This window comes from Anopheles merus, chromosome 3R (genome assembly GCF_017562075.2).
Source record: "Anopheles merus strain MAF chromosome 3R, AmerM5.1, whole genome shotgun sequence".
Taxonomy (NCBI): Eukaryota; Metazoa; Arthropoda; class Insecta; order Diptera; family Culicidae; genus Anopheles; species Anopheles merus.
Genome location: NC_054084.1, coordinates 6,380,867 through 6,399,942, shown reverse-complemented (window position 1 = coordinate 6,399,942; position 19,076 = coordinate 6,380,867). Strand labels below are relative to the sequence as shown.

At 45.4% G+C, this 19,076-nt stretch overlaps 6 protein-coding genes across 7 annotated transcripts in view; 1 reads left to right on the top strand and 5 right to left on the bottom strand.

The window, feature by feature from the left end:
* LOC121596236 overlaps positions 1–19,076 on the bottom strand; it is a 69,931-nt gene that overhangs the window by 6,864 nt on the left and 43,991 nt on the right. The window contains exon 5 of the mRNA XM_041921000.1: positions 423–1,048. Coding sequence (XP_041776934.1) covers positions 423–1,048 — 626 coding nt within the window. The remainder of the gene's footprint in view (positions 1–422; positions 1,049–19,076) is intronic.
* On the top strand, positions 3,980–5,195 carry LOC121596247 (leucine-rich repeat-containing protein 39-like). Its single transcript, XM_041921012.1, has 2 exons — positions 3,980–4,047; positions 4,115–5,195. The coding sequence occupies exon 2, from the start codon at positions 4,124–4,126 to the stop codon at positions 5,147–5,149; it is 1,026 nt and encodes a 341-aa protein (XP_041776946.1). The 5' UTR covers positions 3,980–4,047; positions 4,115–4,123; the 3' UTR covers positions 5,150–5,195.
* LOC121596240 (keratocan-like) lies at positions 5,200–6,693 on the bottom strand. Its single transcript, XM_041921004.1, has 2 exons — positions 6,635–6,693; positions 5,200–6,529 (listed from the first exon to the last, which is right to left on the bottom strand). Exons 1-2 carry the CDS (start codon positions 6,646–6,648, stop codon positions 5,260–5,262), a joined length of 1,284 nt encoding a protein of 427 aa, XP_041776938.1. The 5' UTR covers positions 6,649–6,693; the 3' UTR covers positions 5,200–5,259.
* LOC121596243 (leucine-rich repeat protein SHOC-2-like) lies at positions 8,783–10,439 on the bottom strand. Its single transcript, XM_041921007.1, has 2 exons — positions 10,254–10,439; positions 8,783–10,172 (listed from the first exon to the last, which is right to left on the bottom strand). Exons 1-2 carry the CDS (start codon positions 10,271–10,273, stop codon positions 8,939–8,941), a joined length of 1,254 nt encoding a protein of 417 aa, XP_041776941.1. The 5' UTR covers positions 10,274–10,439; the 3' UTR covers positions 8,783–8,938.
* Positions 10,447–11,976, bottom strand: LOC121596246 (leucine-rich repeat-containing protein 70-like). The gene is made up of 2 exons (XM_041921011.1): positions 11,897–11,976; positions 10,447–11,830 (listed from the first exon to the last, which is right to left on the bottom strand). Exon 2 carries the CDS (start codon positions 11,603–11,605, stop codon positions 10,574–10,576), a length of 1,032 nt encoding a protein of 343 aa, XP_041776945.1. The 5' UTR covers positions 11,606–11,830; positions 11,897–11,976; the 3' UTR covers positions 10,447–10,573.
* On the bottom strand, positions 12,429–13,997 carry LOC121596242 (carboxypeptidase N subunit 2-like). 2 transcript variants are annotated; one of them, XM_041921005.1, is made up of 2 exons: positions 13,745–13,997; positions 12,429–13,676 (listed from the first exon to the last, which is right to left on the bottom strand). In XM_041921005.1, the coding sequence occupies exons 1-2, from the start codon at positions 13,753–13,755 to the stop codon at positions 12,431–12,433; spliced, it is 1,257 nt and encodes a 418-aa protein (XP_041776939.1). In that variant the 5' UTR covers positions 13,756–13,997; the 3' UTR covers positions 12,429–12,430. The 2 variants fall into 2 exon arrangements, with proteins under 2 accessions (XP_041776939.1, XP_041776940.1); XM_041921006.1 differs by having other exon boundaries at positions 12,429–13,658.

Below are 19,076 nucleotides of genomic sequence, written 5' to 3'. Positions count from 1 at the left end.
CCACAAGATGAAATTGATCGTACCTCTACTACGTAATTCCAAGTAACTCCGAATAATGATTGGAAATGTAAGACCAATTGGCTCGTTTCAAGCGATTTCAAAAAGCGCAACCTTGAAAACGAGACTTTGTTAGAAGTTTTGCATACTTGTAGGCGCTTTGTGGTCGTACGGGCCACTCTTCCATTTCAGTTTTGCTATTTCGTCCCCCCCGTTCCCGCGTCAATGCAATGCACAAAACGAGAAACCACAAACCCCAGTCATCCTCTTCAGATTGCATTGCATCTATAATTCAACCGACCAAACGAGCTGTCCTTTTAGCTGCCTTCCAGTCGCTCTTTCTCTCTACAATTATGACCCCATTCGTCTCGGGCACGATCAACTTTACGTTGCGTGGTCGAACGTAAGGGGGAAGGAAGCCTTACCTGGGAGAAAACTTTCTGCCGCTGGCGGTTCCGGTTGCGGGTTGCCGTCGCCCCATCGGTCTCCTGCTGATTGCGATCCATTTCAGTGTCGTTGTACCGATGCTGCTGCTGCTGCTGCTGGTCCTGGTGCTTTTGATGCTGTTGCTGTCGCTGCTCGTACACACCACCTTGCTGGTTCTCCTCGGCCTCCTCGTCGTCGACGGGTTTAAGAATTTTCAAATTGTGAAACGAATGTATCGTGGCCGCCTGGAGCGCTTCGGCACGCGGTTCTCCTGCCGCGGCACCGGCTCTGACCAATCGACGGTACGGAGACCCAGCGCGTCCCTCACTGAGCACCGCCAAAGATTCATCGTCGTCTCGCAAATCTTCACCGCCCTCGTTCCGTTCGGAGGACGGCTCTGCTGAGCCTGGGCCGGGCGCATCATTAGCGGCTCCATTAGCGATACCACCATCATCCCCGGCCGCTGGTGGTTCCGCACTTCCGAAGGCCGTCTTCGGGTGGTACGTTTCGGCAATGGTGCCTCCGTCGCCTCCAGAGTCCTCGTCCGTGTCGCCGTCCAGCGGCTCCCAGTGGACCTCGTTGCCGACGATCAGATGCTCGCCGCAGTACTTGCTGATGCGAAAGTCTGAAACGAAACGGGACGAGGGGATAGCAAACGGTGAGCGAACTGTGTGTGTGCAGTGTAATTAAATACTTGACAAATTTGTGAACACAGTTTACGGTGCCAGGGAGGCAGGTGCTGTAATGGACGGTTCTGGTACTGTCGGAATGGATGCAATGCCGACCGGGTTTGGTTAAAGAATGAGAGCAAATTGGTGAAACTATTCCATTGTACTATGCTGTGAACATTGCATTTTGCAGCTTAGTAAGTATTAAGTAAAGGGCACTGAGCAAGACAAATATACGTGTTGATTTAGTTTTCAACCCTTCTTCTTATGACGAGTCCATACACAAAAGGTCACTCCAACTGTATGAATTATTCCTGCAGAAGATGTAATGAAACACACAGCAGCTACCCACATATGTATGCTGTCCGGATATCAGCATCCGATTTACATACCCAGCATCTCACCAGGATTCGTTAAACGTCATCATGTTCCTCCCGCGCCACGTCCTTCATTCGGATTGGGATTGTAAAAACCACAAAAGACATACCGAGCAGGAAGGGGTGTGTTGGAGCAACGAATAGAAACAATAGACCAGTTGTAATGTTAGCTGCATTTCCGACTATCAAGGCTTCAGTTCTAGCTACCGTTGCAACAGTGAATCCGTACCAAAACGACCATGATGGCGATGAGGATGATGGTGATGATGATGTGGTTTGGGTTTGTGCTGGTGATGGTGGTGGAACATTCCACTACTTCTAATACCTCTGGACAATGGGCCGTTATTTGCGGTGACTTTTTGAAGTAAGCAACAAGGTAGGCACATGTGGAACCAGAAAGTAGCCGTGCTGGGTATGTTTAGTTCCTTTAGAATTGTAAATCACAGTAGGCCTATAAAATATTAATGAACTGTCAGAGGATAATAGACACGGCGCAAGATGCACGAAGACAGTTTTGTGCAAGTTTAAGTGCAAAACGGTGTGTTTTTGTCAATTGATTTAATTGAAATTCAAAATACAAAAACATCTCCGTTGCTCCATACGGCACTCCAATAGCAGCTATACAACAGTCTTGGGAAGAGAGACAAGGTCAAGTCGTCGTATGCACTCTTAGTATCCCTACCCAAGCCCTGACACTGCAGCAACTGTAACCAAGACAATAGAATTGGTGTGTTGATGCTTTGTACGCCTTGGTTTAGCACCGAAAGCAAGCGTCTTCCTGTCGACAAGAGGATGCTTTCCACAGAAGTGTATTGATTTTTGCCCTTGAATCTGTTAGCCACACTGCCCTAGAGATGCTGTGCTGAAAGCAACCATCCATCAGGGCACGCTGCTGTTGAGATGATGAAGAAAATCTCGAAAGGTCTTCGCTTCTTCAACTGACAAAAGGAGCTCGTGCGGTGTTTGCTGTTATTGTGTCTTTGTTGATCTGCAAGCTTCCCCGGTCCTGGTGGTCGTCTATTAGGATATTCCTCCACTTGAAGCTTGTCGCAGGGGTCGGAAGAGAAATGGTGGGCTAACCATGTCGGGGTAGCTTTTATTGCTACGCTCCTGAAAGACGTCCGACCCACTTGGGTGAGAATTGGTAATTATTTTTTCAATATCATTACATCGATAATAAAGCTTTGATATATATTTTAGTAAGGTTTGACATATCAGTTATCTACGTGGCATGATTCAATGAAACTACTAGCATGAAAATGGAGTTCTTTTCAGATGAAATTTTCTATCCATTGTTTGCTGCTTCGTAAATTTCTCGTCTATCTTGGAAAAAAAGTTATGTACCAAAACGAAAATCACTTACTTTACTTTCTAATGGTGCATCATTATCAACAAAAACTCTCTAAGAAACACTCCCAATATCTCAGAGGCGATTCAAACGTTATCCACAGTACCGAAAAGCTGCAGCGCTTCGTGCTTTATGGATTGCCGTTTATAAAGCATACTTTCAAGTACATTAAATTAAACTCTCTTTCACACATACACACACACACGTATCAACACGGCGAAGCAGCTTCAGGATCAGTCGTGGCTTGGATTTTCCTTTCCGTTGGAGCAAACTGGAGCTAATGCTTCTTGGTGGTAGAAGTATCGGGTGGCCAGACGCGCCTTTCATAAAACCGAACGATAAGTGTCACTCGAGAAGATTGGAAAGCGTTATATACTATCTGACTCGAATCTAATCTGATTTTAGTATCACTCCTAACCTAGTCTAGTGTATACGCGTATGAATGTATGTAAGTGTGTGTTTGTTTGTGTGAATTTGTAGGTACGGAAAATGGCACATCTCTTGCCTTTACTTTACTTTACTGTAAGAAGAAGAATTTTCTTAGAGTAATCTAAAGATTTTTATCCTCCATCGGCGGTAGACTTTGTGTTCTTCATGTTACAACCTTAAGCAGATTACCGAGAGGACTTACCACACGTCCGTTTATTATTCCAATTATCTTATAAACGCTTGAATAAATAAACGATCTTCAGGCATCGCTTTGATCAGCCCAGAGAACGGTATATACGAAGAGAAATGATTTTAGGTCATTATTGTTATTAATGAAGCCATAAAATTCCCAAACAAACAACGATAATAGCGATCTGTTGATTCTGTATTATGCCTAGATGGCAGGGCTCGTGGGAGAAACAACTGCAAACAAACAGCAGCGCTATCAGTTTCGATCAAAGCGTGTGTTTGTTTGCACTCGTTTTGCATAAATTAAACAATCCATTCATTTCCTCGCATTGCTCTGTTACCATGCACAACTGTAATGCATTTTTCAAAAGAGTATGTCACCATTCCGAGAAAAAGCATTCAAGTTCCCATTTCAAAGAGTGATCTTTCTGAGCCAGAGCTACATTAAATTGCATCCACCAAAAAAGGCAGGGGCTTTTGCAATTCCACCTCTGATTGATATTTAAACTGTGTTTCATGGTATGGTAACAGTTGAGTTACATCGAGCAGTTTAGACATCAAATGTCGCTCCCATCAGCTGGTTCTATAGCCTTGTGCAACACCTAAAATACAGGTATGTTTAACTGACACAAAACAAAGTACACAGTAAAGTTCGTTGGCTTTACAATACTTTGCTGTAGAGGGGAACGATGAAACTGCTACTGCTGCTCCTCGCCGTCATCAAAAGCTGTGGATCGATCAAGATCGCCTGTGATTACGATTATACCTGCACGATTGAGCAACTTACCACCAGCCAGCAGCTGCACAATCTGTCGACCTATTCGTTCGGAGACGCTGGCATGATTAAGCTGATCGACTCACGGGTGCCGCCGGAAGCGATATCATCGTTTCAGCCGATCGTAAACTACCTTATCCTGGAAAGATGCCGTACGGACCAACTGATTCTACCACCCAACTGTACGCTACAGTGCCTTTCGCTAATCCAAACGACAATCCATAGACTGGAAGTGTTTCACAACGCACACCTATACTATCTGTCCATCACTAACAGTGACATTTCCTCGCTGCTTCCGTCGCTTTACAACTTAACAGCGCTGGAAACGGTTCGCCTATGGCAGATGCGCATACCGGTGTTCAGCTTCGATGTGTTGCGAAACATGGAGAAGCTGAACGGAATCGAACTAAGCTACAACCGTATTGAACGGCTAGAGCTATCACCGAACGCGACCTGCTGCCAGAATCTTACCCTGCTCGATCTTTCCTTCAATCGCTTGTCCACGATCGACTGTGCACTGTTGAGCAGCATGCAAGCGTTGACCGTATTGCAGCTTTCATCCAACGTAATTCAAGAACTGTACGGATCGCTCCATTTGCCCAGCCTGACCGAGCTTGATCTGTCAAACAATCGCATCAAATCGATCGACTTATGCCGGTGGCAAATCGGGTCGCTGAAGGTACTAAATGTGATCAACAATCGGATCGAGCATCTGTTGGACTGTTTGCGAGAGTTGCAAAATCTGCAGACCTTCCAGATTGCCGGCAATGCCCTGACGCAGCTAGATTTGGCTCCTTTCACACATTTACGATTGGTCTTACTGAATTTTAGTCACAATCGCATAGAAATTGTCCATAACCGAAACGCTGTGTGGCCGAAGACAGTGTGCATTAAGCTGAACGGCAATCCAGTAGCCCGCAACACGACCGATCTGTGCTGAACGTGAAATAAAAGGATGTTTCTATCGGTACGACGAGCTCTGCATTATTGGGTGCAATATATATTCAACCATGTTTCTGCTTTTATTTTTCAATCAATCGCTCCAACAACTCATTTCTGGATAAAGCATTCTTCACACATTTCGGTATTGACACGTTTGATACATTCTCGCTTACCATCTCCTGTTGGTTGGTTCCATTCGTACCGGTTACAATCATACAATACATCAATCGGGTTGCATTCCATATCCAGATGGGTCACGTTGGGCGATACATCTTGCGCCTTAAACTGGTCAATCAAATTGCACCTGACAGAAACGCTAAGACCGTGGCTTGCGTATGGAATCCACAGCTGCTTTATGCGGTTGTGCTGCAAGCTGAGCTGAATAAGCGACGGGAATGTACCGTTGAGAATCGCACTCGTCAGTCTGTTTGCGTCAAGGTTTATCATTTGCAGTGTCGGTATGGTGGCCAACCTGCTCCAAACGCTACCACCATCCAGAGCATTGTGCGACAGGGTGATATATTTCACCTCGGACATCGCCTGTTCCAAACAGGACGGCAATTGTTCGAGCGTATTGTTGTCCAATGCCAGCGTGATCACACCGCTAGCATTCCAACTGCAGCAACTGAACGCTGAGATGGCGTTTTGCGATAGGTCGAGATAGTTTAGGCTGCTCGAATCCAACCAACCATCTACGCGGTGGATCCTGTTGTTGCATAGCGATAGCGATTGCAGCTGCTTCATGCGGCTGAAGTAGTTAAAGTTGACCACGGTGAGCTGGTTTTCGGTCATATAGAACGCTTTTACGGACGGAAAATCTTCATCCGACACCAAGGTGTATCGCAGGCGTTCAATTACGTTGCTGCTTAGGTCAATGCTTTCCAAGCGCTGCAGCCCGCCGAAGCGGCTCAGGTCGACGGTTTGTATAGGGGAGTGCCTTACCGCGATCCTCTCCACAGCGACTAAATGGGCCACCGTGCTGGGGATATCTTGCAGCAGGCTGTTGCTAATTATAAGCGTTTCTAGTTGCGTGTCATTTGCTTCGAACGTTATTTCCGTGAGATTGGACTGCTCTAAAACCAGCAGCTTTAAAGGGATCGACTGGGACGATTGGGACACCTGTACACTGCGCAAAGGGGAATTTTTGATGAGCAGGGAGCTTTCCAGCAGTCCCATCTGGTTGAGCAGCGATATGTCGAGCGAAGAGATGGTCAAGTTTATGAAACACATCCTTCCCTTCTGGTCTGGAAAGCGAGGTAGTTTAAAGGAACTCTCTTCGATTGGGTTTAGGTTCCATACGTAACAACTGAATTCGACACATCTCGATAGAGCGGCTAGTGCACCTGGGGTGATGTGTAAAAGTAACACCAGGAATACCCTAAAAAAACACAATCACAGACACACAGACACACACACAGACAAAACCAAAACATTTGTGAAATAATGTTTAACAGCACACACGTTTGAGGATTGAGGGTCATACCAAACTCTGCACATTTCTTAAATATCCCAGCGGAACGAAATCAAATCCAAACCTCCTCGGCTTTAACTTTGAAATGAACTTCAATCGGTGGAAAAACACGAAACCACAGTGTGACAAATTTTATCTTAATATGCTAGCAAAATTGTACATAAAGCCATTAAAAACGAATTATATCGGTCCAATTCGATGGTGCACAAAGTTTTGAACTGGGAATAGTTGGTTCATTGCGCGCATTTCTCGGAATACCTCAGTTTGGATAGTTGCATGGATTTTTTTAACCGAAATAGCTCCACATACATGCCTCGGCAGTGATCGTAAAGGTGATTCCCCGTAACCCTGCTTAAGCGCACATTTTACATTCCTCCACCAACTTGCCACATTTCAGTTGCGCCAGCTCACTATTCCAGCTACAGTGTATCGGAATACAGTATGTACCGGTGAGGGTATCATTGAATGAAATGCGGCTGACCTCGAGCTGCTCGATCTTGGTGCAACCCGTGTCTACATTGAACCTATCCTGGGGATTCGTTATATTCAGATATTTCATCGGATTATTGCGTATGTTTATGTAGCGCGTTGAGAGGGTTACGTTGTCCCATACCATGCTGGTTAGACGATTGTAGCTGAGATCGAGCAGTGTTAGCTGGCTCAACCTTGCCAGCCTGTCCCAGATATAGTCGTCGTTGGAGAGTACGTTCGAGACCAGGCTTAAGTAAATTACGATCGGCATCGTGTCTTCCATGCAGTCCGGCAGCCGCTGTAAAGTGTTATTGTTTATATTCAGAATCATCAGGCTACTTAAGTTCCAGCCGCAACAGCTTAACTCGGTGAAGCGATTGTGAGATAGCTCCAGCTCTGTTAAGGTCGATGAGCGCAACTGACCCTCCAGACTGTAGAGGCTATTGTTCGAAAGATCTAGTATATTGAGTGATTTCATGCCGTTAAAATCGTTCATGTTGATCGTAGTGAGTTGATTGTGCGCAAGATAGATTGCCCGTAGACTCGGAAATTCCACACCGGACGTACGGGTGTAATTGAGAAAGGAGATTTTGTTCTGCATTAAGTTGATAACCTGTAGGCGCTGCAACTTACAAAACAGGCTCAAGTCAACAGAACCTACAAGAGATTGTACGATATCAAAAGCCTGCAAAACGGCCAGCTGTTTAATGCTGTCCGGCACACGCCGGAGCCGGCTCTGCATAATGGTGAGAATCTCGAGCTTAGGATTGTGCGGTTCAATTTCTATGTGACTGAGATTCGTGTCTAGCAGCAACATGTTTGATATTTTGGTGCGTGACGACAGATAGACTTGTTGTATCGGGGAGTGCAGTATGGTTGCGTGAAATGTTTCGCCGTTAAACAGCTTCACTCGATCAAGCAGATCGGAATCGAGTGCAGTAATGTTCAAGTAGCGAAAGCGGATTTGCTTGACGTTGTTCGGAATATTATTCAACACGGATAAACCTTCTACGCCGGGAGTCCAATTCGATATGGTGCAGGCGTTTTCACACTCAAGCATGACGGTCACAACCATACCACATGCTAGCAGTGAATACAGAATGCTAAACAAAGGGAATAAAGAAGGTTTTATACTTCGTCATTTAATCACACTGCGCCTGGACGTCGATTAATACTCAAAGATACTTACACGCACAACCCTGTATGCATTGGTAAAAACACCTGAAACGTTGGTCAAACAACTAACTCGACTGGTACACAATAGTCTAACGAAAGATCTTTCATGTCATCCTTATTTAACATGAATCGAAACGCATTAACATTAACCACAGCCTGTATTAACGCCACGATCAATGATCTTTTTGCATACGACTCTGTGCACTGTTGCGCAATGGAATTTGCGAGTGCAATTTACAGCACTTTTTGATTTCTTCTCATTCTTAATTTCGTTAGATTTGCATGCATTTCATCCTAATCTACATTGCTAAAACAGTTCGGACTAATGTCGTTTGACACATACAGCTCAAGTATTTTAGTTTGTTAGCGCACATGTGCAGGGGGATGTGTTTCAGCTTGCTATCCGTCAGTGTTAGGAACTTCAGCTTTAACTTTGGGATGAACTTCAATCGACGGAAAATCACGAAACCACTGGTGGCAATTTGAAAATGTTTGACCAGCCTGCAGAATTCTGCGTAACATCACGAATTCGTTTTATTTCGGTAAATTTCCACTGTGCGCAATGTTTTCTACTTCGAATAATTGATTCATTTCACGCACAAACCTTGTACTTTTTTATGCTGCTGCTGCAGTATGCCTCGATAGCGATCCCACACCCAGCAACCTGCCTTAAACGCACATTTTGCATTCTTCCATAATTTTGTCACATTTCAACTGGTTCCCAGTGTATGCTACCTCACTATGCCAGCTACAGCGTATCGGAATACAGTAAATCCCGCTGAGGGTATCATTGAACGACCTGCTACTGAGCTCGAGCTGCTCGATCGTGGTGCATCCCATGTCAACATTGAACCCATCTATGGCCATCGGTATATTAAGATATTTCATCGGATTGTTGCGAATGTTTATGTAGCGCGTTGAGAGGGTTACGTTGTCCCATACCATACTGGTTAGACGGTTGTAGCTGAGATCGAGCAGTGTTAGCTGGTTCAACCTTGCCAGCTTGTCCCACATATTGTCGTCGCTGGAGAGTACGTTCGAGACCAGGCTTAAGTAACCCACGGTCGGCATCGTGTCTTCCATGCAAGTCGGAAGTCGCTGCAAGGTGTTATTGTTTATATCCAGATTCGTCAGGCTACTTAAGTTCCAGCCGCAACAGCTTAACTCGGTGAAGCGATTGTGAGATAGCTTCAGCAGTGTTAGGCTTGATAAGCGCAACTGACCCTCCAGACTGTGGAGGCGATTGTTCGAAAGATCTAATGTCCTCAGTAGCTTCATGCCGTTAAAATCATTCATGGTAACCGTGGTGAGTAGATTATTCACCAGAAAAATCTCTCGTAGCCTCGGAAATTCCACACCGGAGGTACGGGAGTAATTGAGGAAGGTGATTTTGTTCTGCATTAAGCTGAGAATCTGTAGGCGTTGCAACTTACAAAACAGGCTCAAGTCAACAGAATCTACAAGAGATCCTATGACATCAATAACTCTCACCACGGCCAGCTGTTTAATGCTGTCCGGTACACTCCGGAGCCGGCTCTGCATAATGGTGAGAATCTCGAGCTTAGGATTGTGCGGTTCAATTTCTATGTGACTGATATTCGTGTCCAGCAACATCAGACTTGTTATGTTGGTGCGTGACGACAGATAGACTTGTTGTATTGGGGAGTGCAGTATGGTTGCGTGAAATGTTTCGTCGTTAGATATCTTCATTCGATCAAGCAGATCGGAATCGAGTGTAGTAATGTTCAAGTAGCGAAAGTGGATATGCTGGATGTTGTTCGGAATATTATTCAACACGGATAAACCTTCTACGCCGGGAGTCCAATTCGATATGGTGCAGGCGTTTTCACACTCAAGCATGACGGTCACAACCATTCCACTTGCTACCAGCCAACACAGAATACTAAACAAATCGAATAAAGAAGGTTTTGTACATCATGCCTACAATTCGCTTGGTCATCGATTATTATTACAAGATACTTACACGCACAACACTGTGTACATGGTAAAAACAGTTCAAACTACTACAACTTGTTTGTTTCGCTTTTCGATCCGCGATCCACGATCGGCTAACTCAGCTGGTACACAAAAGTCTAACGAAAGATCGTTCATGTCATCATCATTTAACATGAATCGAAACGCATTAACATTAACTACAGTCAAAATTAGCAGCCCAACAAGTGAACGTATTGTACGTGACTTTGTGCATTGTTACGGAGTGAAATTAACCGCATTGCAGACACTTCATCACTTTATTACTTTAAAAAAAATCTATCATCATCATCAACATGCACTGTCGGTAACTTATTGATCACAATTTTTAATTCTTTGCCTTTTACACACCAGCTTCGATTGAATGTCCACTCCAGTAGAAATACGGTAAACGCTACAGTCCAATGGATTATCTCCCATTCCTATTTTGGTTAAATTCACCGAAACTCTGTCCCAATCTACATTGCTAATACAGTTCGAGCTAACGTCGATGTGGAAATCCTTGCTCGGTACATACGGCACGTCGAGATGTTTTAGTTTGTTATGGCTTAGATTCAAATACCTCAGTTCTCTAGGAATGGTACTCATGTTCAGGGTGACGTATGGTAGCTTGTTGTCCGTCAGTGTTAGGTACTGCAGGCTCGTAAGTCGACCGAACTGGAACATTACGTCCGGCTGAAGTTGATTGCTATCAAACGACAAACGAGTCACATTCTGCAAAGCTTGCTCCAGACACGTTGGCAATGCGGGAAACCGATTATCGTTAACGTCCATACCGTACAACATTGGAACAGCCCACCCACAGCAATCCATCTCCACTATCCGATTGTAGGACAAATCGAGCAAGTTTAAGCTGGCAGACACTAACGATCCCGACACCACACTGATATGGTTGTGCGATAGATCGATTTTAGTGAGGGACACCATCGGACGGAACACGTCCAGGTTGATACTTTTCAGCTTGTTTTCCCTTAGGTACAGATCGGCCAGCAACGGATACGAGGGTGTCGCCGTCCTGACGCACGAGTCGTACAGAGTGTGTAGCCGGTTTTTGCTCAAATCTAGAAAAGCTAAACGGGGCAATTCAGCTAGCAAGTTTAGATCAACCGCTGGAACAAACGAATGGCTTAGTGTAAAACTTTGCAACGCCTTCAGGTTACTGATCGATTTTGGCAACTGGGTCAGCTTGCAGTAATTTATCTTTAAAGTCTCCACATTGCACCGCGTCCCGAAAGATATTACGTCAAGCTGGGTTTTCTCCAAACCTATCGTGTAGAAGGTAGCATTGTCCTCCAGAACAAAACCGCGCAACGGGGACTCGATGACGGTGAGTGCGGTTTGCATCTGTTGTATCTGTTGCGACGTTGCGTCTCAAAATAGGCAAACAAATTGCTCGATATTTCCGTAGCCCAAAAGTTGTACAGCTCGATCGCCCCGTGTGTGATCGGGATGTGCTCCAGGACGAACGTTCCCTCCTCTAGTGGCCTCCAGTGCCATATTTCACAAACAAAGTCTCGGTCACAATGGAAGCGCAGTGGTATCGTTGGCCGAATGAATAGGACGAGCACACTGAAAGACATTTATTTCTGAGTTCAACGTTAAAATGAACTACAAATAAACGAACACTCTACAGACCTTATCAGCAACGTTATGCCTGCCAACTTCATATCAATAGTCACACAAAACGAAAGAAAAACATTGCTTTTTGGAGGGCGACACCCCGCAAAAGAGCAAAACACTTCACTCCAATTAAGTGGCATTAGTTACATTAATGGGTTTCAGTACATCCATTAAAGCGTTTAATTTTAAATTTGATTGCTAAATTGCTTTGATGCGCCTCATGCGTCGGGTGACTGTCAAATTAGTCATAGCGAACAGATATTTCTAGTAAATTATAAGTACTCCAAAAAAATGCACACGTAAGCAACATTCTTCGTAAAATCCAAACCCAGTGATCCTTTAACAAAATGCAAACGCAAGCAGAATTCCACATAAAATCCTAGCCAATAGATAGTTTCATCAATTGGATGGATGAGTTTGATTACTGTCATGCATTTGAAGTGATCAGACGGCGCTCGAAAACAGCTAAATGGACAAATTCCCGCAATTTATTGGTTTTGTTTGATTTAGTGTAGATTCAAATTGCCACCGTCTAATTATTCGACCTTTTTATTTTGACGTATCACAACTCCTCATCTGTACGTTGGGGCATACCGGTTCCTGCCCAATTGGCATACGTTCTCGATCGAACGAGCAGTCGATTGGGTTGCAAAACATTTCCAAGGACGAAACGTTCGGCGACAAACTCTTGATATCGAACGTATCAATTGAATTGAAGGATACATTAATTTTCAAGCCTTTGCCCGCTATCGGAACACTTAGAACTTTTATGTTATTGTATTGCAGGTTGAGAATTCCCAACGGTGGCGAAAGGGTATCGTATACCGCCTTCGTCAGCCGATTGTGGCTAATGTCTAGCTGCTGCAATCGTTCCAGCGTGAAAATGTTGTACCACGAATCATCATCGGTCAGTGCGTTAGAGTCTAGTATGAGATAGGTAACGTTCGGCATGGCCAACGATAGGCAGGTCGGTAGTCGCGACAGCTCATTATGGCTCATTGTGAAACGAGTCAATTTGGTTAGATTCCATTCGCAACAGTTCAGCATATCAATCCGGTTCCCAGAGAGATCGAACGTTATCAACGTACTTAACACCAGCGCCCCCTGCACACGCCGGATACGATTGTCCTGTAGATCTAGCGCCTGCAGTGACGTCATGCCGTTGAACACGCTCAAGTTGATCGCGGTGAGCAGATTGCCGCTCAGAAACAGGTATCTCAGTTGCGCAAAATTACCACCCGCTGCATCGGACAGATGAAGAAACAGTATCTTATTATCGCACAGGTTAATATGGTGCAGACGCGTTAGCTTGCCAAACAGATTCATGTTGACCGTTTCGATAGGCGATTTCGATATTTCGACCGTTTCCAACGCTGCCAGGTGCACGATTGTGCTCGGGACGGCTTTAAGCCGGCTGTCGGAAATGGTAAGAAAGGCTAACCGCTCATTACCCTCATCGAACACGATGTCACTGAGATACGTTCGCGCCAGCTTCAGGCGTGTTATGTTGTCGGACGCCGGCATTATCACCTTTTTGACGGAAGAACGTTCTACCTCGACTCCGATTCCACTGATTTTTACCCACTCGATGGTATACAAGTGGAATGTGTTGGTTTTAAGATTGACAAGCTTCAATAGTACAGTATCGTTCGGGATATGGGCAAGCATAAATGAGCCTTCCTCGCTGGGAGACCACTTCGTTATGGTACACGTCATGCTGTGGCAGAAAAACTGGAACGCGGCACCATACGACGGTACTAGCAGCAGCAGTGAAGCGCTGCAAATAAAATTCATTCTAGAGAATTAAAAAAAAAATCAAACCGAGGTGTGAATAAATTATACGCAAAAAATAAAACTAATTACACTGAGAACATGCTATAGCTGCAGTAAAATCTGCGACGGAGAGCAGTTACATTACACTTGAAACATTGGTTCGTTAATGTCTAACGCTGGACTGAACTTTCATGAAGCTGAACCCACTACTCGATCCAATTTTGAATCTAATAAAAAGTGAGCAATTTGGGAACGTTCTCGGCACGCTGAGTGACATGGCATTAGTCATGACTTTTGTCATCGTACATTAAAAAGTCGTTTTAACATACCAGACACCGGTTAAAGTGCTAGATCCCATACAATTTGCCTATTGCATAGCGTAGCAAACGCGTTAGTTTCCAGGGTACTATAGAACATATTATACTGCAGTTTGTCGAATCAGCACAATGTGCAAAGCGTTTAGATTAGAGATGGGCCCTCATCTGAATGAATCTTCAAAGTAAATCTTTGCATCTGAAGCTCAAACTCTTACATTCATGATGCATCAAAGATTCCTTAAGGATTTTTATGGATCTCAAAGATTCATTAGTTCCGAACGATTTTTGAAACATTATACATTCTAACATCTCTATATAAAGGTTATCCCACTTCTCGTTCTACTGTGATTTTGTGCATTGATATTCGTGACATTCGTGACATCGCTTGACATTCGTCAATCTTGAGAAATCCAGGACTCTTAAGAGATACATGAATTTTTTTAGATTAAATGAATCTATGGATATTCAAATCGAGAATCGAATGACCCTTCAACTAAAAATTCATTGAAACAATCTTTACAAAAGGTTCATAAAGCACAACACTATGATTTTGCTAGCAAACGGGTTATTCTAACCTATAAATTGATCACAGCTTATCAACTACACGTGGATGCGTGTCACGCCGGATACATCCATTCATCCCATCCATCCATCCATCCATCTAGCAATCCATCCATCTACTGTGGCAGCCGTCAGCCGATGTAGAGATTAATGTTTAATCACCAGCGAGTACATCAATCACAACAAAACGTACTTTGCGGCTTTCATTTACACTAACACATATACACACACACACATACTCATTCAGCACCGAACCGCACGCCTCGGTTTCGGATGAAACCGGCAATCGTCGTGTAATTTATTCGCATTAGCGTATTTGGTTTACTTCACGCGAAGGTGAGAATTAATTCCATCACCCATTCCATGTCGATACGGTGTAGCACGTGTGGTACTGGAACTGGAACACTACACGTTGCTGTCAATACGAACGTGTAGCAAAGTATTTACTGTAGGTGTATGGGATCGAATTTAACAGATAATCAAGCGTTTTGGGTTTTATGGGTTAGGCTCCTCTCAGAGAGTGTCTCGTGTTTCGTAATTTGGTACCTTTTCCTGAACTGCATTTTTCGATTAAGCAGAGAATTACTCCAATTCATGGTTAGTTTCTTTTATTTGTCATTAACATCATCATTTACCTAATTAAGCATTCGCTAATGCTATGCAATTCCAACATAAAAATCTGTTAATAAATGATTTCCAGAATTGCACTTTTTCGTAGATACATTTTATATTCAATTTCCGAACATTCACCTGACCACATCAAAGTCAAAAATCTAACCTTCCCACTCGAATCCGCTTCGTCCAATCTAGTGGTTTGCTGCCTTTCATCGCTACCTCCAAATCAATCCCGGCCCGGAGCTTCTATATTTAGCATCGTATGGTTCAAGCAAACGCTCCCCCCCCTTCGCACCACCGCTCACCGTATCCAACGGCCGAATACCAGCACGGGCACGATTGATGGACACCGCCGGCCCATCCGGTGGATAGCGTCCTGGGCACTGCAACAGTTTTGCCCACTTGTGCCGGCCACGCATTGCCTGCCGCACCCGACACTTGCCGTTCACGAACACCGTCTGCAGCCCGGTCGGCGTCCTGGGACAGTGGGCCAGAAAGGCAGAGCCGTCCACGTTGCACACGAGCACACTGGTTGCGTGGCCCACCGCTGGATACGGTACGAATGTGCGCCCGCAGATGTCCCCGGCAGCGGTCCCATTGCGCCCTTCCTTCCGACACTCGGCGACGTGTCGTATTAGCGTGCGGGCGTTGGTTTGACACGGCCGTACACTACGGCTACAGGTTTGCGTGCGCGGATTGAAGAACCGTCGCCCGGGGCAGGACATCTCGGTCGCTTTGCCGTTCTCGCAGACGTAGTACCGGGTGCAGGACGTGTCGTGCTCGAGCCGCAACCGAGCCACATCCGGTGGGCACAGATAGTCCGGCACGGTGGACGCGTTGTAGCAACTGGCAGCCGGTGCGGTTAGATGAGCTCGGGCGTTGCCCAGCACAACACTAGCCATTACAAGCGCTACCATCACCAACGGGCGACTGCTGGCTCGCTTGATACACGGTTCGTTCTTCCGCTGCATCCTGGCAAAATTTTCACAGTGAGTTCGAGTACGACAATGACCCGGTTTCGAAAGCCGCACACACAACTCAAGTTGGCTTTCGCAAAGGGCGTATTTTCCAAAACATTGAACCGACGAGAAACGTGACGTTCTGGTCACTCAATTATGTACTGTGAAATGTATGTGTCCAGACATTCGCGTAACACAAAACGCAACAGCTGACACAAACGATGCAGGGTCGTTAGAACACGCACCAGCAGTTCCGTTTTTGTTTTTTTCATATTTTATGTTTATCAAATATTGTTTTGTGTCTGCTGTCTGTGCCTGTTTGGTATGTCGTAATAAAAACCCAAGCTCACACCCAAACCAACGGCTAGTGAGTGCCCAGGACAAGCAAAAAAACAGCACAGGGAGAACACATTATCGAGTCGATAAATTTTATTCAATTAACCAATTTATCGTTTCAATTGTCATCAGCCGCTCGGTGCCGTCCCGTTTTTATCGGATCGCCCAGCCCAGAGCAGGCCAGATGTGTAACCCGGACAACCCAGTTCCGATAATCGATCGATCTCCGCGTCGGAAGATGTCGTACCGGAACTGCTACTGTAACTGTTATCATATCTCTCAGCCTGTGTGCTGTGCGACCGGCTGACGGCTTCGACGACTCGATCTGCCCGAGCTGCCAGTCAACTGTCACGCAAGCGCGCATCGATTATCTTTCGTTTGGGGTCAAGCCAATGTCTTGCCTATTCCTGTACGATCGGAACTGTTACTGTTTTCTCAGGGGAAAGCTTTTAGCATTGAAGGGATTGTTTGGGGTCGGGAATGCATTCGGGCGGAAAAATACATCATTTATCAATTCATTTTAACAGGGGGAAAATGTTGGGGCGAAAGAGGGCAGACGCTATAATGCATCGGAGACGTTGTCAAAGTTCCCGGCGAAAGCAGTGGGAAATTACCTGTGATGGAGGGATGGAGTTCCAGCTGTCAGGTCGTGTGACAATTATCGTACCACTTGGCAACTCGAAACCACGTGTGTATTATGGCTTCATGACGACGAACCAAAAACAAACTTTACCTCATATCCTTACCGAACCGCGCTGTATCGTGCTACTGTGCACAAATTGGCTGTAAGCTAGAGAAAGGACACACACAAACATTGAGTTCCATCCCCACGATAAGGATCATTGGATGTGAGAATCATGCCACCCGTCCAGTAATCATTCTTTCGAACTCAACCAACGGTTCCCCGTGTGTGGTAGGGTCCCGAGCAGCCTAACCTTTTTGTGTGTACATGTGGCTTTCATGCTCAAACTACAGAGCGAACAGCAGAAGCAGCAGCAAAAAGGAAGCGAACCTTTCAAACCCAAAATGCCCCGACGTCCCCTGGCCACGTGAACGGAAGACACCGAACAAGGACGACTGCGCCATCGGCCATCGGCCAGGCAGCGGAAAACATAATCAATCTTGCATCGCATCGATGCCGCTCCGGTGATTTCCAATCACCGTTCGCCGTCGCTCCCCTCAGAGCCGGAATCCGATTCCAATCGTCATCGTTATATGTCCTCGTTGCTCTGGACGCTCATTGACCGCACAGTTTCGCACTGTGGAAGGGTCTCGCATTCCGATTTGCTTCCGATGCACCATCCGGTCGAAAAGCTACTCTCTCTGTCTCTATATCCGTTTGCTCGTGGCGGTGCCACACGCTCGCCGACCAAATATTTGTCAGCTGACTTGCAGAAAACGGGCAAAGTGAGTGCTTGGTTCGTGGTGCCGGAAAACGTGCCTCTCCAAACAAAATGCATCGAACGACTGGCATTGCACGTTGTGCAGTGTGGCACGCAGTCTTGACAGGTCGCCAAAGTGCAACAGCGAATGCAACAAACGAGCGTTACGGCGAGTACACGAGTGGAACTGTGGGAACAGTTGATAATGGTTTGACATTTGATTTGTTTTGTCCCCAATAGTTTTATTGTTTTGTTTCAAAAATTACTGAAGTTAGCGTAGACTTGCACGATCATGCTTTTTTTTTTTTGAGAAAATAATCAAAAGAAGTTTAACATTTTTTTCCATTTTTAACCTTATCCCACTGTTCTGCACATGCCTGCCAGGTTTGCAACATTATGTCTAACAGATCGTGCACACACATACACACATTGCTCATAAGCCCGGGGCGAGGTCACGGTCGGGATGAAAGCGCATTATTTTGTGCATATCATATCCTTCTCCCTTGCGGCATGCAATCCGTGCATACACACTCACCCTTCTCTAGGGCTCTTAAAAACCCATACACACACACATGCACGCGACCGGGACACGAGCCACACTGTGCCAGTGCCACAGAGAGAAACTGGAACGAAATTCACCAACAATTCAACAGCAACAAAAAAAGGCGACCTTTTATCGATTCCAAGGGGGAAGCCCGATCCGATCAGAGTTCAATCGAGCGGGAAGGGTGGTGAACAATAATAGGCACAGATAGGCACCGAGTCCACCAGGAACCGGGCGGAACCGGGGAACCGAACATCAGGGGCGAAAACGGTGTGGGATCCGATTTGAGTCGACAAATCGAATCGCATCACAGGCACATGTGTGACGATTTGTTCCGTCTGCAAATTAAAGTGCACGGCTGTGTTGGGTGGCCAGCCACGAAGAGTGAAGGTGATTTGAAAAATGGTTATTTTTTTACTCCAAAGCGCAGCTAACACACTATTAGCAAAAAAAAACCTGCTCACAAAACCCTGTTGTGCATATTATTAGCTCATCTCTGATTTCTTGTTTCATCATCAATATGCATGTTTCGTTTGCATAAAAGCAGCGCCCCAGTGGACTATCGTGGTTGGAAAAGTTTTCTTTTTCATCCCGCCACATTCATCCTTTGCTATCTATTTGTTCATTAACAATGCATACGAATCGTCTCGCGCTCAGCAAAGGAAAGAGATTGTAAACCACACAACAACGCCACAGTAAAGTGCAGCA